The sequence below is a fragment of the Microplitis mediator genome, chromosome 2, assembly GCF_029852145.1.
Source record: "Microplitis mediator isolate UGA2020A chromosome 2, iyMicMedi2.1, whole genome shotgun sequence".
Lineage (NCBI taxonomy): Eukaryota > Metazoa > Arthropoda > Insecta > Hymenoptera > Braconidae > Microplitis > Microplitis mediator.
This window is the reverse complement of record NC_079970.1, coordinates 3,412,290-3,436,883: the sequence shown is the minus strand read 5'-3', so window position 1 is coordinate 3,436,883 and position 24,594 is coordinate 3,412,290. Positions and strand designations below refer to the sequence as shown.

The 24,594-nt window shown below is 32.8% G+C and overlaps 5 protein-coding genes across 5 annotated transcripts; 3 read left to right on the top strand and 2 right to left on the bottom strand.

Annotated features, from left to right (window-relative positions):
* The first annotated feature begins 267 nt into the window (after positions 1 to 267).
* Positions 268 to 3,328, top strand: LOC130663078 (GPI transamidase component PIG-T). The gene is made up of 7 exons (XM_057462142.1): positions 268 to 555; positions 633 to 810; positions 1,275 to 1,506; positions 1,591 to 2,056; positions 2,123 to 2,275; positions 2,628 to 2,874; positions 2,968 to 3,328. The coding sequence occupies exons 1-7, from the start codon at positions 372 to 374 to the stop codon at positions 3,236 to 3,238; spliced, it is 1,731 nt and encodes a 576-aa protein (XP_057318125.1). The 5' UTR covers positions 268 to 371; the 3' UTR covers positions 3,239 to 3,328.
* LOC130663085 (protein seele) lies at positions 3,329 to 5,124 on the bottom strand. Its single transcript, XM_057462149.1, has 4 exons — positions 4,759 to 5,124; positions 4,583 to 4,695; positions 3,736 to 3,942; positions 3,329 to 3,665 (listed from the first exon to the last, which is right to left on the bottom strand). The coding sequence occupies exons 1-4, from the start codon at positions 4,859 to 4,861 to the stop codon at positions 3,480 to 3,482; spliced, it is 609 nt and encodes a 202-aa protein (XP_057318132.1). The 5' UTR covers positions 4,862 to 5,124; the 3' UTR covers positions 3,329 to 3,479.
* Positions 5,125 to 5,334: 210 nt separating this feature from the next.
* Positions 5,335 to 9,300, top strand: LOC130663077 (exosome component 10). The gene is made up of 4 exons (XM_057462141.1): positions 5,335 to 5,532; positions 5,659 to 8,060; positions 8,153 to 8,312; positions 9,088 to 9,300. Exons 1-4 carry the CDS (start codon positions 5,413 to 5,415, stop codon positions 9,145 to 9,147), a joined length of 2,742 nt encoding a protein of 913 aa, XP_057318124.1. The 5' UTR covers positions 5,335 to 5,412; the 3' UTR covers positions 9,148 to 9,300.
* An 85-nt stretch (positions 9,301 to 9,385) lies between these two features.
* Positions 9,386 to 11,176, top strand: LOC130663083 (pancreatic triacylglycerol lipase-like). Its single transcript, XM_057462147.1, has 5 exons — positions 9,386 to 10,003; positions 10,065 to 10,168; positions 10,238 to 10,638; positions 10,701 to 10,946; positions 11,024 to 11,176. The coding sequence occupies exons 1-5, from the start codon at positions 9,524 to 9,526 to the stop codon at positions 11,095 to 11,097; spliced, it is 1,305 nt and encodes a 434-aa protein (XP_057318130.1). The 5' UTR covers positions 9,386 to 9,523; the 3' UTR covers positions 11,098 to 11,176.
* Positions 11,177 to 11,244: 68 nt separating this feature from the next.
* Positions 11,245 to 22,586, bottom strand: LOC130663075 (uncharacterized). Its single transcript, XM_057462139.1, has 6 exons — positions 19,869 to 22,586; positions 13,985 to 14,073; positions 13,827 to 13,906; positions 13,156 to 13,280; positions 12,565 to 13,029; positions 11,245 to 12,480 (listed from the first exon to the last, which is right to left on the bottom strand). The coding sequence occupies exons 1-6, from the start codon at positions 21,729 to 21,731 to the stop codon at positions 11,572 to 11,574; spliced, it is 3,531 nt and encodes a 1,176-aa protein (XP_057318122.1). The 5' UTR covers positions 21,732 to 22,586; the 3' UTR covers positions 11,245 to 11,571.
* Between the last annotated feature and the right edge of the window lie 2,008 nt (positions 22,587 to 24,594).

Sequence of the window (24,594 nt, the reverse complement as noted above, 5' to 3'; positions counted from 1 at the left end):
AATATTTTTTTATATGAAAGAAAATGATGAATCTGTCAGACGGAATCGAACTCTGATCTTTCGCCAGCTGACAGGCGGGAATTTTAATTCAAAATTTTTGTTTATTGCTACTGGTAGCAAATCACATAAATAATTACATATAATTTAATTGATTATAAAATTAATTACGTAGACTTCTATGATACCAACTGTTGATAAATAAAATAATTACAAATCTAATCACAAGAGAGCGCTCATATCTCGCCTTAGTTTTTTTTGTCCCTTTTATTGCCAAAAAAAAAAAACAAAATTTGTTTACAACGTGTCTACAAGTCTACCGCATAATAATTATGTAAATAATTAAATAATTATTTAAGTATTAATTAATAAAAATGATACGACATATATTTATAATTATTTTTATTTATTTACTACAAAACTCATCGGCCTTTAGTAATAATTACTACAATGATTCATTCGACGAAGAATTATTTATAAAACCACTGCCAAGTGGTCATGTGTACGCTTATTTTCAATTTACAACTCTATGGCATATACCAAAGGATCCAGAGCATCGTACGTAAAAAAATAAAACAATTACTCTGCTCTAATATTTATTATTCAATATTTATTTATTTATTTACACCCAACAGTTCATCACTCCCATTTATTTCCAAGAGGTCTAGCAGTTTTGATAGCACGACACAATGTTGATGAATTGCATATTAGTTTGACCTCTGGACTGTGGAAGTATCAGAAATGGGGATATCCAGTTTATGACGCTGGTGCTGGTGCTGAAATATGGGCTTGGTTCAATGAAGACGTTCAAGAGTTAGTTTTATAGTCATTTATACACTTCATAATTACATTTACCACAAGATTTATATATTTATTTCCTTCACTGTTCAACTACAAGTTGTTTACAGACTATATCTTTATATTTTTATATATTAATTTCCTTAACTTCCTCATTTTCTTTTGACTATCTTCAATCTTCTTCATTTTTTTCCGCTTTTTCTTATCAGTTATTGCTCATACTCCTTTACAAATTTCACAATCGCCTTCACTGACTCCCTACTTAGCGCATTTATTTCCAGAGCTCCACTTGTCCATCGCCTCCACTGTCTCATCCCTTATTTTCCCTCTTATTACTAGACAGGACCAGATATAACTGAAGTTCTTCCTCCACTGCACTGCGTATCTTGAACCCCTTGCACTGCGTTCTTCCTAGGCTACCACACCTGATCCTAGTCCATTCCTTCTCCACAAGATTTATATATTTATTATATTTATAGCGTCAACGAAGCTTGGAAGGGCCTAACAAATGCATTATCAGGATTATTATGCGCTTCTCTCAATTTTGTTGATCCATCAAACAGTTTATCACCAGAGTATAGTTTCCGACCGACGGGTGTCCATGAAAAATCACCGAATTCTAGTCACTTGAGATACTCGTCACTACCACGCGAAATTGTTTGCACGGAAAATTTAACACCATTTAAAAAATTGTTACCATGTGATTCCAAGGTACCAATTAGTTAATTAATTGTAACGAAAATGACTTATTTATCCTATCCAGGAACTTAAAAATAAAATAATTAACTGTTACAGAAGGGTCTGGCGACATTACTAAACTCAGCTTATATCCACAACACAAATTACCATTCAATAGGTATCCATTTCCGTACAGTCTGTCGCAACCCATCATGCACGCTGTCGTCTCTAGAGCTGCGGCAAACGATATCGCTGGTGTACGACGCAATGGCTGATGAAAATCAGGACTGGTCGCTGAGAAAACTCTTTGGCATGGGTCTACAAGGGGTTTGTCCTCTGGCCACCCTGAGTAATATCTACATTGACACATCTACTAATAAAACTGTTCATACTTATCAACTGACACCTCCACCGACTGCGACGATTCTCAGTCTCCGAGGTGGACAGCAAGATAAAATAGCCGTCTACGACAACAGAGTACATACTGCCAGAGGAATTTTTAACATCGCCGCCATACATAATAAACTACGAACTAATTTTATTAATTATCCGTCCATTCTTTCTGCCAACAGATACATTATCGGTATGTATTATTTATTATTTGTCTTTTGAAAAATTTATTGATAAGACTGGGTCAATTTTTTTTTAGGATATGGTCAAGAAAAAGGCAGTCTAGTTACTAAATTATTTAATAACCACTGGCAACCAATTGATGTAATTTTACTTGAAAATATCCCCTGGTATTTATCTGTTTATTTACATACCATGAAAATTACGCGTGGTAATGAAATTATAAAACCATGTAAGTATTTTTTTATCCACCAAGTCTCGGGTGAAAATATTCAAGCCAACTGATGCCGAAGCCATAGAATTTTATTGGAAAAGGCCGAAAGTTGGCCGGAAACTTAGGTATATTTTATTATTCTTAATAAATTGGCTGATAAATTGAGTCTGGGCTTTTTGTCAGCGACTTTTCGGTTGAAAAAATTAAGAATTATTTTGGCTTGAATTTTTTTTACCCGAAATAAAATAGAAATTCAATTGAAATAAAAACTTCCAGAAATTATTTTTAAAAAAATAATTAAAGTTTTAGACTCTAATTAAATTCGGCATATCAGTGGATAATAAAAAAATGAACTCATTTTTTTTTTCAGTACTTCTTCGATATTTACCTGGTAGAGAACGTCAGCAGCCGTATTACCTCGAGTTAATAATTCGATTGCCGCCTCATTCAGTAACTAAATTTTCGATTCAAATGGAATATCTATTTTTAAAATGGCAAGAGTACCCGCCTGATGCTAATCACGGTTTTTATATGGGCCCAGCCATAATCACTGCATTATTACCAATAGCTAGAAATTACACAGGGCTGCCTGTTGACGGAAGTACAATTACCTCAAGGTCAGTTAGCAATTAAAATCCTAACAATGGCGATTAAATTTTAATCAACGTTCTATAAAAACGTGTAATTAAAAGTACGTTTTTTGTTTACAGCTTCAATGCATCACGCGATGGCTACTTGGTTCAATTACGAACAGAAACAATTTTAATCAGCTTACCAACTCCTGATTTCAGTATGCCCTACAATGTTATTTGCTTAGCATGCACTGCAGTTGCACTTGCATTCGGTCCCTTGCATAATATTTCAACTAAAAGACTTGTTTTGAAAACAAATAGTAAAGAAGGATGGAAAGACAAAGTTAGCAATGCAGTAAAATCGATATTATCGAAGTTCAAATCAGAGAAGAAGCAAAAGGAAGAATAGATTTTTTTTTTACTTTAAAATAATTTAAATAGATCAATTATTTAAACAATTAATTAAATTTCATTTCATTAAAAAAACTTTTACATTTAATTCGTTCATTTTTATGTAAATTTCTTTTTATATAAAAATACATTCCTTACTTTTAATCTCTGATAATTATTTTAAAAATAATCAACTATCAGAGGTAATTATTATTGCGGCTAAAAATATGAATATACTTCGAGTAAAATAAGAAAATCAATCAGAGTTCATCGTTGTGATCATTATCATACTCGTCGAAATTTTCAGTATCATCGGGTTGATCATCAGACTCATAATCTTCACAAAGATCCAGTGATCGTGTACAGATTTCATTAACAGCATCAGAACTTCCCTTTTTGAAAATACCTGCTATGTAATCCTCATTCTCGACAATTATTTCTTCACACTAAAATTTAGGAAATTAATTATTTATGTATTATTAAAATTATTTATTATACTGGAGTCATAATACTTACGGTAAATCGCAGACTTTTATTAAGGTCACTGTCCTGGACAATTTTGACTTTACTCATGTCAGGATTCATACCTCCAGTTGGGGATATTAAATTAAATATCGTCAGCTTTCCATTAGATTTATATCTGGCACGCACATAGTCGTCTAATTTAACGCAAACGTTCTCCAATAGTTCAGAAAAATGAGTTTCTGATTTAATCATTGGTACCTAAAAAAAAATGTTATTTTGAGGCCATTATCTGACAGTGCCGCCCACTTTTAAAAATTTTCAATGACTGTCATAAGAGAATGAAAATTTTGTCAATTAATTTAAAAAGAATTAAAGCATTAATTGAAAAAAAAAAACAAAGTTGAAATTTTACTGAGGTATAGAATTTTAAAAAATTACTTACAGTTGTTCGAATTATAAAATTGACATGAAGATTTTACTGAAATTTATTTAGCAAGTCGTTTGACTCCAAATTGATGTCAACTGTAAGTAATTATTTTTTAAATCTGTATCTCAACGGAATTGTTTTTTTTTCAATTAATGTTTTAATTATTTTTAATTAATCGATTAAATTTTTATACACTGATGACAGTTGAGTCATTGCATATTTTTAAAAAGTGGGTGGCACTGTGATAATGCCCTTAAAATTTAAAGATATCATTTTGTTAAATTAAGAATGACTGGGCGGGCAATTGCTTGCGTAATTTTGAATTTTTTATTCATCTGAATAAAAATTAAATTTATTTAAAATTAATAACAAAACTAAAACTAAAAATTAAAATAAAATGGACGAGTAAAAATTCAATAAATAATAGTATACTTTTTTATAATTAATAAATTATTATTATTATTAAATTACCTTTTTTTTAATCATATTACCCTGAGCATCAATACGACTTCCAACTTCAATTTGTTGAGCGGGATCTATTTGTCCTAAAGCATTTTCTATTTCTTTGACAGTTGCCCTACAAACTGAATTTACAAAAAACTTTTTAAATTTAAACATCAAATTTCAAATAATAATCAATTTCTTACCAACGCATTTCAATTCGTGAGCATAAACTTCGCCGTTGTCAAAATCATACTGTGCATTTGTTGCGACAAAACACAAAATTAACATAAAAATATTTACCCGCATTTTGACAGAATAATTTTTTAAATTTTTGAATAAATTAATAATTTAAATAATAAATATTTGCAATAAAAAATTTTTAATGTACATGTGGCACCCGAGCTAGAATGAGTTAAACTACTGAAGATAAGGTGATATAAATTTTTTTTGTTGTATTGTATTGTATTGTATCGTATTGTTTCTTCAACCGTTTAAATTAAATTCACTAATGACTGCTGCCCACGTGTAAGCCGCACGTTGATGCCACCAGTACCAGCACCTCGATCAAATACAATATCTACAGATAACATACAATTATATTTATATTTATATATAATTTATATACTAACATACTTATATACTATTGACTGTCATGAAAAATTTCATCAGTCGGTCATTTAAATTTTTCTGTTACCTAAAAATTAAAATTCAAAATTTTTAAATTTACTGACCAGCTTGTGCTGACATCTGTGTCGTCATCAAGATTTTTAAAAACTAAAACTCCTACAAATACAATATGTGATTCATATTTTTAGGTTCACGACTTGATTACTTAATTAACCTAGAAAAATATAAAAATGGGGGAAAATGAAAAAGAAAAATTATTAAATGACGAGCAAAGTGAAAAAAATTCACAGACTCCTAAAACTGTGGAAAAATTACTTCCTGAATTTGAAAGTTTTGATGACTATGTCAAGGTAAGAAAAATAATTTTCCACGTGGTTCAGGTTATAGACTAACTTCATTTTATTTACAGTGATAGTGATAGTAGTTGTAGTTTTTTTTTTTTAATTTACTTTATAATAAAGACAATTACATTTTAGGCGGGATTCAGTAGCGTGGGAAATGGAATCAAGGCATCGAACAGTTTGCCCAAGGGAGAGAACTTCCAATACTACTCGTGTTTTTCGGCATTCAAAAGCTTCAGAGTGAAACAGACTAAAAAGATTGAGGAATTAATGCAGATGATCGTAGCGAGGACTGGAGTCGCTGGCAGTATGACAGCTCGCGACACTGAAGAGAAATTTAAACTACTGATAGACACTAATGACATTCTGTTGGACCGCACGAGTGCTCTGCTGGACGAAGAGGCGGGAATAAAAAGAAACCCTGGTGTCGAGTTGATAGTGACCTCCACGAAAAATAGCTGCGGGTCTTGGAACACATCTACCTCAACTCCGAGCCCCAAGACTTCAGACACGACAAATGCCCAGGCAATAAGACTGCTCGCAGCTAAAAATGTCCAGCGACCTCAGTTGTCTTTCAAAGATAAAATTGACAACAGTTCAAAGCCCTGGGAGCCGCGAATAAAAGACAAACCCAACAGTTTAAAGCCACTCGGAATTTATTTGATCGACGGCGAGAATGGTCAAGTCTTTTGCCATCCCTACGATTTTGAACTCGATAGATTTTCACCTCCAGAAAAACAGTTGGTAAAAACAAAATCGGTCAAGTATAAGCCGCTCGATGAAACTCCTCTGATAATGATTGAGAAACCCGAGGATTTGCAGATAATGCTCAAGGATCTAGAGAAATATGACGAGATAGCGATTGATTTAGAGCATCATTCCTACCGTTCATTCTTGGGGATCACTTGTCTCATGCAAATATCAACAAGAGACACTGATTATCTAGTGGACACTCTGTCATTGCGATCAGAGTTACATATTTTGAACGAAATATTCACGAAACCATCAGTATTGAAAGTATTTCACGGAGCAGACCTAGACGTCCAGTGGCTCCAACGCGACTTGTCGCTCTACATCGTCAACATGTTCGACACTCACCAAGCAGCCAAACACTTGAACTTGCCCTACCTCAGCTTGGCTTATCTGTTGAAGACTCACTGCAACGTCGACCCGAACAAACACTTCCAGCTTGCGGACTGGCGGATCCGGCCCCTGCCCAAAGAATTAATTAAATATGCGCGCGAAGACACCCACTACTTACTCTACATCAAAGACATTTTGCAAAATGCTTTGATTGATTCCGCAAACGGCCAGACCAATATCATAAAAGCTGTCTATGACCGAGGTGTTGATATTTGTAAGAAGATCTACGAGAAACCGCTTTGTGATGAGACCAGCTGCATGAATATGTACCGGAAGAGCCAGAAGATGTTCAACAACAAGCAGTTGTATGCACTGAAGGAACTGTTCATGTGGAGAGACGCTACAGCGAGGCAAGAAGACGACAGTACTGGTTATGTCCTGCCGAACCACATGCTGCTCAATATCGCTGAGACGTTGCCGCGTGAAATGCAGGGTATACTTGCCTGCTGCAATCCTATTCCGCCATTAGTGAGACAGAATTTATTGAAACTTCATAAGCTGATTCTTAAAGCGAGGGAGCAGCCGCTGATTAAACTTGTGCTGCAGCAAGAAATAAGACCGCGAGTTAATTTAAATAATCAGGCTGCTGATTCTGACATCTGGATGTGGTCGCCGCATGACAACATGAGTGGAGATGAAGTTCAAGCAAATTTACCCTGTCTTATTAATGATGATGATGATGATGATGATAACGAAGGCGGTAGTATTGATACCAGTAGCATATTAAATTTAAAATCATCAAAAAAAAATAATAAAGTGAAACATCAAGTTACTGTTTTTGATAGTCCGGTTAATTCTGACGACGAAGGCTCCACGAGTACCAAAGCAAAACTTTTGAAAGCTAAGAAATTATTTGTCAGCCCGTTCCAGAGGTACAAGCTTGTGATACCCATGATTGCGGCGCTGGAAGAAGAGGAACGTAAGAGGAAGGAAGCTGAGGAGAAACGAAAAGCGGAAGTTGAGAAGAGACTAGCTGATGAGGATACTGAAGATACTGCCAAGCACATAGAGCGTGTTCGTGAACATTTCTTGAATGTTGCTAATGCGAAACAAGAAAAGAAAGCCGCCAAGGAGTCTAAGGATAATCTTCAGGTACCACTGAGCTCGATACCTGGTACGAAAAAAAGAAAACGGGACATTGAAACTGATGAAAAAAATGTTAAAGCTGAGAAGACGTTTGATTACACGAATCCGGCACCTGCTAGTACTGGTAAAGTTGTAGTTAATCCTTTGAAAAAACGTCAGAGGAATGGTAGCGATGGTGATGATGATGATGAGGATTGTCACCAGAAAAAATCTCCTAAATTATCTAAGAAACAGAAAAAAGCGATGAATAATTCGGTAAATAATTCTGGTGATTCTGTTAAGGGATTAACTGCTTTCTCTAATTCAAAGTGAGTTGTTTTTTATTGGCATTAATTTGTAATCATAATTGTTGGTGACAATTAAGTTTTATTTGGTAATTAATACTATAATTTTTTTTTAGCTTGAAGCGGAAAGCACAGAAATCTGCAAATCGCCAAGAACTGGAACAAAAGGGTATGCTGCCTAAGAAAAATTTTAATTACAAAGAAGTTGACTTCAGCAGCTTTCAAGGTGGTAGCAAAACTAATACTGCTAAATCCGCGCCGTTTATGCAACAACAGGTACTGTATTATTTATTTATAAGCAACCTGCAGTCACTACGTGCCTGCCCGAGTATTACTACCAAATTTATTGAATATGATTTGAATTTAACTGTTTATTAAAATCTGTACTCGAGAATCTTTTGTTCATTTCTATGAGCATTTAAATTTAATGAGACAAATCTCATCATTAACTCGCAAACTTATTGATTGCGGTGATTGTGTAATCATGGGATTTAAAAAAAATCTACACGGTCGAATTTTTTAAAATTAAATCTGTTTAATTTTTATTATCATAGGAGACATGACATAGACTAAATTTTTCTCATTTTCTCTTAATTATATATATATATGTATATATATAATAATTATATATATTTAGTCATATTTAGTGACAGAATAATTAAAATATTAATTTATTTAAAGAAACTAAGTACGATCATCATTTCCCGCGTAATTTAAATATTATTCAAATGATAGATAAGTTGATTCATCTCAATGCTTAGCAGCAAAAAAGAGTTTGAACTACCAAAAGGCACTAATTCAAATCAAGACCTTTCTAAATGTAACATTAACTTATTTTATCATATAGATATGGCTGGAACAAAATTTTCCTTATTCTCTCAATAGTATAGATAATTAAAGTAAAAGATCCAACTATTGATATTTTATTAACTGATTTAATTTATAATACAAAAGATCGAACAAAAAAATTAAATTCTGTCCTCTATTAAAATACGTACTATCAATTTTATATAAATTTCATGACTTAATTATAATTTTTTTTTGCTTTCAGAACAAAGAGAAGAGAAAAAAAGGAAAAGGAAAAAAGAAGAAAGAAAAATTAGGAATTTAAAATACATGTATTAGATATTTTTTTTATGAATATGTATATATAATTTATATATACATATAAAATAAAATAAAGTTTTATTGAATTTACTGTTTTCAATATAAAAAAATTATTATTAATAAAATTTATTACATATATTTTGTAAATAAAAAATTTACCTGCCTTCTGATTTAAAAAGAAAAAATTAATAAATTGACTAGATTTAAGTGAAATCGATTAGGAAATCAACATGGAGAATCAGACAAAGAAATAACTGAGTGGCACACGATGACCTTGCATGTCTTATCTTAATTCATTTTTAATTACTTCGATCACCACATATTTATATAGAGTATAAATCATTCATTTCGACAGACAAATAAATTTGAGACGCATCAAAATGAAGTTTTATTTATTAATATCATTTTTTTTTCTACTCAATAATTTAAAAGTCAGTGTCAGTAGTAACCAGACAAATATTTATAATCATAACAACACCAAGGCCGTCAATGGAACCGTGACTGAGCGTAAAATATTTTCGGTATGGCCGAATGGTACGAAAATCACTTTTCCCGCGATAGTTTACAGAAGATTATTCAAAGGCGGGCAAGTTGATTGTTTCGGACTCGGGTCAACGATTGCCAGCGGACTCGACTGGTTATTCCAACCTGGCAGCTCACATACTCACGCATTGGACATCCAATTTACGCTGACGTCAAGAAAAAAACCTCATCGTGTTCACGTTTTAACGGGAAATCAATTCGGGCTTGAGTGGACGGATTTTAAAATTGAACGGAAGACAGTTATTATCGTCCATGGATTTTTATCTGATGGAGAAATGTCCTGGATACGAGAAATGGACGAAGCGTATCGTCTATTGGTAATTATATTTCATTGCTCTGATTTTTTATTCGAATCTTGACTGACTGATCAACTTTCAGGAGGATGTTAACGTGGTGACTGTAGACTGGAGTGCCCATGGCAACACCTGGAATTATTATAAAGCTGCCGTAAATACAAGATTTGTAGGTCGCGAGATAGCCAAGTCAGTAATTGATGATCAAATCTAATTATTTTAATTACCAAAAATATATTTTATTGATATTTACTACAGACTTTTATCCCACATTGTAAATGCAACGGAGGCAGAGTCTCCAGAGTCTTCAAAAAGTAGCTGGGGTCCAATACACATGATTGGACACAGCCTAGGCGCGCACATATGCGGGGTAGCAGCCGATGAATTTAAAAAAATAACATCGGCATGGAAAATTACTCGTATAACTGGACTGGATCCAGCTCAGCCGTGTTTTTCAAACAGCGGTCTCTCATTGGACGTCACCGATGCTCCTTTCGTTGATATAATTCACACAAACGGGCAATTGATGTCTCGACTTGGTCTAGGTCTTCCTCAACCGATTGGCCACGTAGACTTTTACCCCAACGGAGGTAAAGCTCAGCCCGGGTGTGTCAGAAACTATGGATCGGCGCTTGATTTTCTTAATCTTCCAAAACACGGTACTGTTTATCTTTACTAATTATAATTATAAATTACATTTGATAATTGTTTTATATTTTAGTACTGGACCAAGCGATTTGCAGTCACGGCCGCTCGTATGTTTATTTCACCGAGTCAATAAACGCAGCGTTGTTGAAAGATGGATCATTTTGGGCCCACACGTGGGACGGATCCTACAGGAGAGCTCTAAAGTCACTGAATGAAACTTGCGATTCAAATACCTGCAGCGAAATGGGAATAAATGCACCCAATTATTCAACTCGCGGCTTATTTTTTGTCGTCACTTCCAGCTCGAAGCCTTTCTACTGTACTTACTTACTTACTATCATTATTACAATTAATTATCAATACCCATAAAGATTCTAATTATTTTTTTTTATATAGATATTGATGCCAGAGATTGGTCCCATTTAGCGGTGCAACTGCAGAATGATTTCAGAGATGAGTATCTGGATTAATTAAATTTAATTCTGCTTACTACGAAATTATAATTGCAAGTTAATTAATTATCAAAGAAATAAATAAATAAAATGAGTAATTGATTAACGAAATTTTTTTTATTACGAACATTTCACATTTATTATTACGATTTATTTCAATAATAATAATAATCATTAATGATAACTATTTACAGTTTTAAAATGATTAAATGTTATATACAAGTGCATTATTTGGTAGCGCTTTTCAAATTTTAAATTCATAAATGTACTAGTTAACAAACATTTTGTGATTTTAAATGAATTAATTAATTAATAATGAACAGTTTAAACAATACAATACAACTAATAGACTACTCGAAATTGCCGCTTAAATATTTAAATTAATTATAAAATAGTAAACTAGAGTAATATTTAATTGTAAATAATTGATCAATCATATGCAATTGGCACTTGTGAAGGCATTACTGTAGTTAAGCCCAGCTTAAATGTAATTCAATGTATAACTTGGACATAAGTTGCAGGAAATATTCCCGTTCTACCAGCACACTCGCCAATCCACCATCCGTCCGCTTGTTTCCGATGTATCGTTATCAAATCACCAGGAGTAAGACTCAACTCGTCGTTTAAATTAGCAGCGTACTGGTAGATAGCGCGACACTGCTCGAGCCGGTCATTTTTATTGTCTCCCATTTCAGAACCATCGACGTCCTGATTGTTGTTATCTTCGGACTGGCTGCTGAACTCATCAAAGTCACTGAAGTCTTCTTCGTCGGGTGGGTTTTCGGAGTTTCCGTCACCGGCAGTGCGATCAATCCACTCGTGTCTTTCATTGTCGGCATCTTTTGTCAAGTGAATCTCATCAACGAGATCCTCGACCTCCGGGAATTGGAAGACCTCATTTTTAGCCCACGCCGGCATCTTCAGCACACTCTGCTGAAGACCCTGCTTGTCTCGCGATACGAGAATGTGTTCAGCCAGTGGATGTTTGCCCCTCTTACCACCCTCGACTTCAACGAGTGCACCAGCAACCTTATACCTAGCAGCCTCCAAATACGTCAGCATTGAACGCATGTGATGCAATTTGTCCGTGACATTTTGTGTACTTTCGTCGGCAGCGAATGCAGGTGTTTGAATAAATGCACGATGAAGAGTCTCCAGACCTTCTCTACCGCGTCTCTCTCTATCTAAATCCTGTCGTATTAAATGCATCACTCTCACAAGTGCTTGCTTTCGTCGCTCACGATTCATCGCCAAGGTCACGTGCTCAGCGTAAAAGTCAGGAAGCAGCTGGTCGACACTTGACGCATCATTGCTGTCCATACGGCGTATTAAATTTCTCAGGATATCAATGTCTTGAGAGACACTGCAGTTACGTACTGGCGTTGCTAGACGATCTGCGCTCTGACGAATAAAAAAAAAATCAAAATAAGCAAATAAATAAATAAACAATTACGTAATAATTGAAGTAATGATTTATAAACAAACCTGTTGAAGACGAGGAGCAAGTGCTTGTAAGTGCGCAAGATAAACATTAGCCAGATCTTTAAGAGCACTGAGTCTCTCCTCCTCGAGTAATTCCATTTGCTTGGCGCCCTTTCTCACCGTGCTCTCGTACTCGAGTCTCGCTCTCTCAGCTCTCACGCTGACAGTGTAGAACTCGGTATCAGCTCTACGTGACGAGTCCTCGGCCTTTCTCCGTCTATTCTCAAGTTTATTGACCTCTTTCTCGGTCATATGGTGATGACTCGTCTTGTTATTGTTCTGCTGACTTTGGCTGATCGATTGAATCCGAGCCAAATCCTGCAGCCGTTCATTTTCACGTGCACACGCAAAACTCTGCTTCTTACTTTTAGCCGCGACTCCACGCCACTCTTGCAGTGATTTTGACGCCTTGTCCACTGAACTCTCTATGGCCTTACGCGAACGGCCTTGAGCCTCTGCTACACCCACCTGTGGATCAAACGTCCTCATTACACCGACATTCCAATTTAATATCATCAATAAATAAATAAATAACACAGCAGACTGTCATTTTAAAATCTACAGAAGCTAAAAAAATTATTTTTTATCCCGTACCCTCAGAGGTTTGGCGAGTTGTTCACTCAGAGCAATTCCCCAAGCACGATGAGCTTCCGCAGCGGCCTCCATTTCTTCGCCGACATTTCTCCACGCCTCAGTTACACCTCCAGAGCTATTTCCGCCTTTTAATAATAAATAATAGTGTCACTAAATGGCTATTGTTATTATTACTCAACTAATTATCATAATTTATTAACTGTTAAGTAACAGCTACATAAATATTTAAAACAAAATAAATAATATGTTTTATTTAAAGTCATGTCTAGATCAACTTAACAAAATGATAAATTCATAGGGAGTCAGTAAATTAAAATTTATAATTCAATTTTTACCGTAAATGGGTCGAGCTGCTGAAAAAGTCCCGATAAAGGGATGAAAGGTCTAATTTATAATGATCCTGAAGTTAGCAGACACTTAGTAATTTTTTGATTTTTTTTTCATCAAATCAATTATACAAAAAACCAAAAACTAAAAACATGCACATGCAGAAAATTTTAAAAACTACAAGTGCAATTTTTTAAAATAATTTATTGTTTAAAAAAAAATCAAAAAATTATTAGACGTCGGCTAACTTCAGTATTATCAATTTATGGTAAAAATTGAATTATAAATTTGAATTTACTGTCCACCTCCATGTGAAAATAAATAGTCATGAAATTTTACTGTACCTTGGTCTTTTGAACACGCTTTTGTTAATTTACTGCTCAGTTTGGTCAGTCCTTTTGCATACGAAGCTTCTAATTCAGCTCTGTAAATAAAACAACGGATTCGTTATTAATTGTTGTAATTAATTTTTAAAAAAGTAATTAAAAGTCGAAAAAAATACCTCTCATGAAGAATAGCCGCAAGTTCCTTGCAAAAATCACCGCCTTGCTTAACATACCTGCGTATGTCTTCGAAGCCACCGGGACCAGTCTGAAATAAAAAACAAAATAATTGATTAATGATTTATAAATTGATATAAATATATAAATGTGCAAGTGTTAATTTATTACAGATAAATTTGTCATATTTAAATAAAGATGAACGGATAAATCGTCACGAACGTGCAGTCGTGCAAAAAGTTAGCGGTATCTACGCTCTATAGCGCACGAAATGAAATATTTCAAATATAATGTTATGTCTCCAGCATAATTTGAGTAAAAAAAAAAAGGATTACTATAATTTAAATTTAAATTACAGAATTGTACATTCACTTAAGTCTATATATAATTTACTCTCCTCGTATTTAAATGACATAAATCCCGTAAACTTTTTTCAGTTCATTTAAATTATTTATTGTCCTCGAAAAATAATTAGCTTTTATTATTTAAAATTTCAAAATATGTTTTTTTTTTTATTTTAAAATTCAAATATTATTTGAATATAAACAAAACGATTTCCCTTGTGCTTTCATTCTCTACGTTGGCATTTCACCAACAAACTTATTATTCACTCGTTATTAAATACAAGAAAACAAAAAGAAGGCAAAAAAAAAAACATTTTAAATCTCATATCATGATAATATCCTGGGATTTCCGGTTCCCTTTCACCTTGTCTTGTCTATTGAAGTGTATCCAGTAAGTATATATATAAATGATATATATACATATAACTTAACATCTATTATTATATTATATAAATTAAAATCAATTGTTAATAATAATTAATCACGCAAACAATTAATAATTTAAATAATTTCAATATATTATTAATTTTATGATCTGGAAGTTAGCAGACAACTAAAAATTTTTGAATTTTATTTTTAACAATTTAAACAAATAAAAAAAAAAAACTAAAAAAACGCACATGTAGAAAATTAAAAAAACTATATGTGCATTTTTTTTAAATTTTATTTTATCAATTATTTACTCTATTTATTTATAATTAAAAATTTGTCTAATGTCTGCTACATCCTCACTCATATTAATTTTTCATTAATATACCGAGAGAAATTTATGGTAATCGTTCCTAGTACGTTTATGAAATATCATCCCATATCGTTATGGTAATGATTACTTGGAATTATGGGATATTGGTCCATTCTTCCTAGGAAAAGTTCCCATAAGTATGAGAAAAATTCCCATCATCATGGTAACAGTTCCCATGTCACATGTATAAGAATTATGGTAATCGTCACCATATATTATGGTAATCGTTACCATAATATATGTTAATCATTACCATAATTCTTTCACATGCGATATGGTAACGATAACTATAATATTATAGTAATGATAACTATAATATCTATGGGTGTCGTTCCTATAATCAACATTTCAAAAAAACCGGTTACCATGCATTATGGGAACCATTCCCATAATATATTGTAATTGTTACCATAAATTTCTCTCCGTTTACTAATATAAAAAATTAATTTTTCATAATAATTATAATTCGAAAGTCGTTTCCAGTTGAATATTTAATTATGACATTTTAATTTTTAAGCAGTTAGTATATTAATTTTTTAAAATTATTATTTTATTAATATTTAAATTTTTCTGGAGTGATACAACTACCGGGTTGCATAGTTTACGAACAGATAAAATTAAATACTCGCAAGCTAATAATTGCCATCTTGTCGGCGTTACGAACTGTCGTATGACAATTTCAGTGCTAACAGAGCGTGACCGGCTGATAGCGGAATATATTTCTCTTTCTGTACATGATATATAATACAACATTAAGTTTTACACTCTTGTATATATTTATATATATGTGTATAGACATACACAGCACGGTAGTCGTCGATAAGACAAGAATTTTTATATTTTACTAGACTTTGAAAACTCATGTGAGTGTTGGCTTACAGGTTTGCGCGCTCGAAAAATTAATAATGAACTTAAATAAAAAATATTTTAAATACAGTAGATGTAATAGAGTACAAGGAATGTAGAGATAAATTATATAAATAAAGTGATAAGTATATTTTTAAAATTAAGTCTTTTAATTCAAATAAATTACTGAGATTTATTTTTAGTCATCGTAATGGAATTGCTCAGATTTGTCATTTGTGATAAAAAATTTAAATACTTGGGAATAAAATTAATTTTTTAAAATGATATGAAGTTAGACGGTCTTATAAATTTTGAGCTTTTTTACAAACGGTAAATTGTAAAAAAAATCCATCTAGGGTAGAAGTACCATTTGTGGCCACTGCTCCATTTTTGGACATAGAATACTTTGTTTTAATTAATGAAATTTCCATTTCAATAGTGGGATAAAAGTATCTTTGAACATATTTTTAAAAATAAATTATGTCGTGTATTTTACATATTGTTTTATTTAAATTTTTTGTGTCCAAAACTGGCACTAAAATGGCCAAAAACGGTACCTCTACCCTATAGCTTTTTATTTTTCTACATGCGCATATTTTTAATTTTTTTTTTTTTTTGTAATCAATTTGTTGAAAAAAAATCCGAAAATTTTTAATTGTCTACTAATTTCGGTCGTTTTTAAAAATTTATATTGGGGTTCATTTCAAATAAATTTTTTCTTTACTATATTTATATATTGGGTATCAAAATAAAGAATTTTCAATTATATAATTAGTCAAAAATTTAATTAAAGACATTTTCAAATATATTTCTATGAATTTTAAAAACTAGATTCAAATTTAAAAATTCGAATCAAGTTTCAACGTCAATATTTTTGGTAAAAATTATTTACGATCAAACATTTTAGATTTTTATTAAAAAAAATTCTAGTTAATTAGATTTTGAACATTAACAGAAAAAAAAAGTACGAGTAAAATATTTAACAATCTGTCAAATTTAAAATATTAACGACATGTAATTGATTAAGATAAATAAATAATTTAAAAGAAATAAAATAAACAATTAATACAGACGCGAGTGAATTATGGATATCAACTCCCATTTAACGACATTTTATTATTGTACAATTAATAACACAAAAACAAATAATAAATATTGTTATTTATTTAAAGACAATTGAATGTATTCAATCACTTTCTTTTCTCCTAAATAACTATTTAAAATTTATGAAAAGACTAGACGATATACGATCCCATTTCGGTTTGTTTTGAGACTCGTTAACTTAAAACTTTCACATTACATTACATCGTAATGTACGTTTATTGACTATAACAACTCTTAAACTCTATAAAATAAATACAACAACGATCTCTTCTTCCTTATTTAGTTTATAAATAAAAACTCATCATCAGCTTGTCGCTCTATGACAGACAAATTGTCCCGGGTGTTTTTCAAAACAATTGTTTACCTTTTGAACGAACCCACAAACAATATGATAAGCAAAGTAATAAATAATAATCATTTTTTTTATTTTTCCAGACAAATTCGTGTCGAAATAATTATGAAATATTATAAAATCTATAAATGGTAAATACACGCCAATTTAACAGCAATTTAGGATTTTACTTAATCAAAAAAAAAAAAAAAATTACGGCTATCTGTATCCCAACAAAGAGAGAGATGGAGAAAAAAAAATGATAGAGTATCCACTTTCTCTTACTATCGTTTATATTTCAATAGATTACTCGCGCAAGTACTGCACGCGTTACTAATTAGTGATTTCACCCTACATTTTTTAAAATTAAAAAAACCACGAGCTGTTATTTTTTATTTATACTCTGACCGCCGTTAATCTGTCACGCAAGTTGACCTTCGATCTCCGTAGAATGAATTTATACGACAGAAAAAATTAAACTTACGACCATGAGACAAGATAACTTTCTTTTAATTTAATATATATATTTTTGAACCTCGAAATCTAATTATTATCATATAAGCCACGGATTTAAGATGATAAAAACAAAAAAATAACTGGATCTCAATAAACAATTATGTAAGATTCGCTCACATTCATAAGACCTTGGATAAATTCTGGTTTTAAATTTTCGCAATATTACACCGGCTTGCACTCACTTTTCAATGCTAATAAAATTATCGTTACATTGTCTCTTTACCTAAAATATAAATTTATTTAATTCACAAAAATTCATAATCAACAATGAGAACCCGGCTTTCAATTTTAAAAAAACTCATTTTTATAGAAATATTTTCTAGCAAAATAAATTTCATTGTTCCTCGTATTATTCAAATGTCGAGCACGTCCGTATAAATAAAAAAAAGTAAAAAAAAAACTACTTTCTTTCGCAGTTGATTTCGCACACGTACGTTGAATATTCGAAATTTCTCCGAGGATGTTTTGCTACAACAGATCCGCGATTTCTTACTTTTTCAATATGCTTATAAACATACATGACAAACAAAAGTTAAATAAGCATATATGTATGAGTTAACATATATATAAATAAATAAATAAATAAACATAATCTTGTTTTGAAGCTTATGTTCATTTCTCCTTACATTACATTAAACATTGGCTCGTATACTAGAATATCCTCATGGTCAATATACACATCGACATATCGCTACAAACTGATCTCGTCTATTCTATATATATATGGGAATACTATTTATATGCATATGTACCTCGTGTACCGGCATATCACGTATAAGTACATCACAAAGCTTGGCCAGCAACAACAACCAATATAATATTTTCTCTACGCAACTTTCCCACACTTTCCACGTGTGGAGCCAGAGCACGACTCGCGCGAAATTAATCACTTCAAGGTAACTACTCTATCCTATTGTCTACCAATTTATTTTTTATTTTATCTTAATTATAATCATAAATAACTTTATCTTACACAAATATAAATTATCATGCAAATACATCTCAGAAGATTGTTTTTCGCCATATCTGCGCCGAGAGTTTGAATCCTGTCCTGTTTAGCGGGAAAACTTTTTCTTTTTTTATATGAGAAAATGAATTATCAAAATTAGCACAGACGCTATTTTTCCCATAAAAAACCCGCAGAAATTTAAATTTTCAGGTGCAGATCTGGTGAAAAATCTTATGCAGACCATGGGGGAATAGGAAATCCCAGTCCACGTGTTTGCTACACACGGGTCAGAATCCAAACTTCTCTCCCTAGCTGCTAGATAAAATTTTTGAAATCCGTTGAGTTATCAAAAAATAATTAAAACTATGGATCGTGCAAATGAAACTTTAAATAGCTTGGGTATCAAGGTACATATGTATGTATGTACGTCTATATAATATGAAGGATGAATGAGGAAACAGTAGTTAATTAAATTGCGTCGCGTCTCGTCGCGGATGGATAATTGGGTGTATGTTGAATGTAAGTGATGTAATTCCTCGATTTGACATCGCGTGCTCAGCTCCATCGTCACCAGCATTATCAACTACAGTATAATACTCAGAAAATAATAATAACTTTGTCATCTGTACACTCATGTCCCAGAGTGTGCAGAGTAAAAAATAAAATGCAGTATATCGTAAATAAAATATGATGATTAACTCAACTAAAGATGTAACGCATCATTGCTGCTTATTAAATGAATGATAAAGAATAGCTGAATAATTTTATTCAAGCAAGTCACGAGGAACTGAGACCAGTCAGTGCAATAGCCAACCGGAAGACTGGATTCAACTTTAGTTCTTTAATTATTGAGCGGATAATCTCATTATTATTTTAAATTAATTAATGATATTTATTATGGCAATCACTGATCAATTATTGATCAAGTGGTTTCTTAAACCCAAGTCACGGTGACCTGAATTTAATTCTAGTATAGGAACAGTAAATATATATGTGTGTATAGAAATAAGTATAAGTAGTAGTAGTAGTAGTAGTACAGGAAATAATGATCTACCTCTTCAGTATCATGCTGGTGCAGCAGATGAGTTGATGCCATTAACCCCCTTATTGACCCGAGCATTCGCCGCTTGATTAAACCGCCTTTCCCCACGTGTGATCGCAATTCCTTGTTTTCAATTCTGTGTCTTTCCTTGTGCCCCTGATCTCCACTATTACCACCAGCACTACCACCGCAATCATCATTAGGACGATTACCATCATCTTCGTCATCAACATTAACATAATTGTTATTATTTTTATTATTATTATCATCATTATCATCATTGCACAAGTTGTCGAGACTAAAAGATACTGGAGTCAGCTTGAGCTTTATCCTACTGACATTCTCCGAGCTGGCAATCCTCTTCCGTAGTTTTCCGCGCATCACTTCCGGCTTGCCCGGCATATCCACTTTCTCAACTTGACAACATTCCGGCGTCTTCCGGGTCTGTAGGTCGTGAGAATTCTCATCATCATCATCATCATGATCCCCATCTTCATCCTCCACATGATCACTACCAACATAATCATATTCTGGGCTTTTAATATCATGAGATACTTTCGCGATTGAAGTGACCTGACCTTCCTCTTGCTCCTCAACGACTGCACCGAATTCCCGGTTACGGGCTGCTACCAGGTCATAAAATCCGCAGCGATTACCCTTGATAACGTCACGATCATTTTGCTGAGCACGAAGTGCACCAACGGCCTGGAGTTTAGCGTGTCTTTGAACAACTTCTTCGAGCTTTAATTTCTCATCACGCAGCCAAGATCGCATGCGAGTCCAAGCCTTACCTAATCGCCGGTGCTTTCTACGTTTCTCCCGTGTCTTGAGACTTTCTTCTGGACACTCGGGATCCGAATAAGAACCTTCTGCAGCAGCAGCAATCGCTGGATTAGACATCTCCAAATTAAGAGACTGTAAAGATTTCTTTCGAACCTCAGCCACTAATTTACCATCCCCCTGATCATCAAATTCGTCTCTCGGTCGGGGAATTTCGTACAGCCGGTCTTCATCTCTGTCTCCGCCCTCTACTCCATCTTCGTCCCTCAAAACTTTATTGCTCACCAATTTAATTCGTGTAACACTCAAACGACGTGTTCTCGGAGAATCATAAAGACCGTCCAGGTCCAAAGATTTACGATTCTCAATATGACTTTCATTTAATCTTTGGTCAGATTTTGCGGTGTTTTCATAGCCTCCTAACCTAGGTTTGGACTCAAGGCCACGTGTTTTTGGAAAATCATACAACTCGTACGAGCCGCTTTGGTTTGGATCCTTCTCTTTCTTAACACTTTCACTACCAGCAGCTTCCGGTCCAGTATCAATGTCGTCATTATGTAAAAAACTAAAACTTATAACCGGCATACCGTCCTGTCCAGTTTTAACGTTCGTCAACGCGGTAATTTCAACACTGGTACTGTGTCTGCGTCTAACTCCCTCACTTATACTCATTATATTTTTATCACCAAGACTACTCGGATTACTCGATTTACTTGGACTATTTGGACACGTTATACTACAACTATTAGCAGCGGGTGTATCCAACGACTGTGTACACAACTTGCTGAAACTATTCAAGGCTACCTCTGCGTTATTTTGGTACAATACTTCACCGTCATTAACTAATACACCATCAGTACCAACTTGGTTACCATCGTTACCCCCTCTACCTGTACTATGTGTACCAATACTTTCTTCAGCAAGCTTATTTACATTTATCACCACATTTTCCTCCCTGTTATCCATCGAGTCATCATCAGTAGCATTCAGTCCAACAAGAAATTTTAATCTCGCCATTCTTGTGGCCCGGCCTAAGTCGCTTTTAATTATTGATGATGATGATGATGATTCTTCTCCTACATCACACCTGCTCATTATTACGCCTGATTATTATTTAACAAACATAAATAATAAAAATAATTAGTAATTAGTAATAATAATAATAAATAAATATATTTATTTAAATAGCTGTGTACACAAAGATCAATCGACTGGTTCCAATCTCATCTGACATGATTTACGATACTGATCGAGTAGAAACCGCAATAATTGCCCACGTCGCTGGATATCTTCTCAACTTGTAGTTAAGTCAAGATGGTATAGTCGAGAGAATTTAAACTTCAACACGATATAATACCAAGGCTTTAGCTGATGCCTTGTGCTATGGCCCCTTCGCACTTGAACTATCCGCTAGCTCTAATTATAACTGCACCTGGACTGTTGCTGATGTCTGTTGCCATTACAAACCGATGTACCTCTTCAATGCCCGCTACTTTGTCTTCGATGTTGTTTATGTACATTTTTATTATTGCAATTGCAGTTCAAGGAAATATGTGTACGTATATATAAATACCATTCAGAATTAACCTATATATATATATATAGATAGATAGAAATATATATAAAAATAAGTTCAATGCCCTCTTTCATTATTTATCCATTTGGTAGGCGGTTGTATAATAATCCAATCCAACTTGCCGGTGATGTGAATAGAATAAATTGGATCCGTTATAAGCCTCAATTGACCACAACTATTTTTAAATATTAAATTATTATTTTTAATCAACAGCACGTGGATACTCACAAACAAGAACACGTGACTTATGATGCCATTTGATATTTATAACACTTGTTTCCCATATCAGTTTTAAATTATACACCAAGTGGTAGTCTGATTAATTCAATACAATTATTAAGTAACGTTGATGTACTTAATAGTTTACACACTTTACACAGGTGACACAGACTTGTTATTATTATTATTCTTTGTTGTTTGCTCAGTACCTTTCAAGTGTAACGAGTGACAATAGAGATAGTACTTAAAGTTTGTAAACTCGTGGTCTTGTTGAGTTTAACTAAAAAATTTAAATGGTGTAATATCTTGATTTAATATTTACACAATGATAAGTAAGAATTGAGCTTACGTCGCTTAGTGTAATTTGAATTTGAGTTATCAATGCCACTTAGCAGTATTTCATATTATTATTATTAGTATGGATGTATATTTATATACATGAACAATAATTTTCAATTGGCTGATATCTTTTCCCGCTTATTTATTTCCCCTTCTTCGGGTCCGAGGAAACAAGTTTAAAGTGACAACCTTCAATGTCTTTGTCGTCTTTATTTTTCTTCGTCAATATACTCAGTACTTAGTGTACTACAAAAACAAATACAAGATATCGAGGCATGTAGACATGTAGACTTTACTTGAATTGGAAATTATAATTGGAGTGAGTAAAGTATAGAGCATGAGTATGTGGTATATATGGATATAAATAAAGCAGTACTTTTATTAGTGTGAGTACATATACAGTACGAACTGTTAAAACTGTTAGCGGATTGAATTATTTCAAGTAGAACATGTGACAGGCATACATTCCAACGTGCCTCATCCGGGAAATCTATTCTTCAGAGCAAAAAACAATAAATAAATAAATAAAGTATTTATTTTTTTTTTATAATAACCAATAAATAAGTCGGTATTAGAGAATATATAAGTAATAAATTTAGTTTACTGTTTGAAGATTACGACGGATTGACGGGAGAGACTTTTATTAAAATCAAAATGTCATTGTCGCTTTTAAATCAGACAGCAATCACGGGCTTACAGGCTTATCATTATAGCTGTGTACCGTGATACGACTTCCTTGGGTAAATTGGCAAATTAAAAATACCGTGGCAACAATATATATGTATATATATATTGTATACGTGTTTATGATGTACTTTGTATTGTATTGTGCAAAGTCCTACTTGTAAAGTATTTTAATGTCAACTTAAATCTTGCAATTTATAAATAGTAATTGATTCTTCTGTCATTAATTTCAGTATATTAAATTATTTTACTATTACAGTAGACAAAGAAGGTTAATAAAATTTAAATAATTCCATTGACAATGCGGTTAACTTTTTAAATCTCGTGATTGTCTTCATACTTGATTCTCCAGGTATTTAGTGCGTGGAATAAAAGTATTATAGCGTTTTCTTTTTAAACTTAAAAAAAGTCGAACGTTTTCTTTTTCAGCTTTTTAATATTAAAAAAAAATAGTTTTCGGTTCAGTTGGTTTTTTTAATTAACCCAAGTTATATCTCTAGTGTGTAGATTTAAAATGTTGATTAAAAAATTATTTCGTTCACCGTAATTTAATATTGTTAATTTTTTTAGCATAAATCCGATGGTTACACAACACTTTACCAAATGATTATGTTTTCATATTACGTTGCGTATGTTACACAACGCTCTTGGTGCATAAAATACGTCTGTAGATAGAATATGAGCGAAGAAGGCGCACTAACAAAATGGTTATTTTAATTTATGGATGGATGAAAAGACCAAGTTAATAAAAAATGTGATAACAGACTAATAAAGTAAAATGCAACGAAAATGGATAACGATCTTTACTGCTAATATAAGACCGTGAGTGTAAAATATAGCAAATAATCCACTCTCTTATATTGTTATTCGATTCAAATTACCGATGACCCGCGCCAGGTACACAACACTCGATTCTCATTCGACTAGATCGTTTTGAACTTACAACAATTCAACTCCCTCTTATTATATATATACATATATATACATATAGGAATAACACTGCACAGTAATGTAAGGCGTGGCGATCAATTACGATGCAATCAATAAATCTAAACAGAGGATTTGAAACAAATTTTATATCACTTTCTCACGTTTATTTTATTACTTTTTATTCAAATCCTTTTTCCTTTATAACTGCTT

Bases quoted from the DNA above. Each gene is read 5' to 3' on its own strand.
- LOC130663077 (XM_057462141.1), top strand. From the start codon at position 5,413: ATGGGGGAAAATGAAAAAGAAAAATTATTAAATGACGAGCAAAGTGAA. The intron at 5,533-5,658 runs GTAAGAAAAATA...ATTACATTTTAG, and splicing joins GTTTTGATGACTATGTCAAG to GCGGGATTCAGTAGCGTGGG. The intron at 8,061-8,152 runs GTGAGTTGTTTT...ATTTTTTTTTAG, and splicing joins ACTGCTTTCTCTAATTCAAA to CTTGAAGCGGAAAGCACAGA.
- LOC130663078 (XM_057462142.1), top strand. From the start codon at position 372: ATGATACGACATATATTTATAATTATTTTTATTTATTTACTACAAAAC. The intron at 556-632 runs GTACGTAAAAAA...TACACCCAACAG, and splicing joins ACCAAAGGATCCAGAGCATC to TTCATCACTCCCATTTATTT. The intron at 2,057-2,122 runs GTATGTATTATT...ATTTTTTTTTAG, and splicing joins TGCCAACAGATACATTATCG to GATATGGTCAAGAAAAAGGC.
- LOC130663083 (XM_057462147.1), top strand. From the start codon at position 9,524: ATGAAGTTTTATTTATTAATATCATTTTTTTTTCTACTCAATAATTTA. The intron at 10,639-10,700 runs GTACTGTTTATC...TTTATATTTTAG, and splicing joins TCTTAATCTTCCAAAACACG to TACTGGACCAAGCGATTTGC. The intron at 10,947-11,023 runs GTACTTACTTAC...TTTTTTATATAG, and splicing joins CAGCTCGAAGCCTTTCTACT to ATATTGATGCCAGAGATTGG.
- LOC130663075 (XM_057462139.1), bottom strand. From the start codon at position 21,731: ATGAGCAGGTGTGATGTAGGAGAAGAATCATCATCATCATCATCAATA. The intron at 13,281-13,826 runs GTACAGTAAAAT...TATTATTAAAAG, and splicing joins AGCGTGTTCAAAAGACCAAG to GCGGAAATAGCTCTGGAGGT. The intron at 13,030-13,155 runs GTACGGGATAAA...TTTGATCCACAG, and splicing joins AACTCGCCAAACCTCTGAGG to GTGGGTGTAGCAGAGGCTCA.
- LOC130663085 (XM_057462149.1), bottom strand. From the start codon at position 4,861: ATGCGGGTAAATATTTTTATGTTAATTTTGTGTTTTGTCGCAACAAAT. The intron at 4,696-4,758 runs GTAAGAAATTGA...TTGTAAATTCAG, and splicing joins TCACGAATTGAAATGCGTTG to TTTGTAGGGCAACTGTCAAA. The intron at 3,943-4,582 runs GTAATTTAATAA...ATTTTTTTTTAG, and splicing joins GTAATATGATTAAAAAAAAG to GTACCAATGATTAAATCAGA.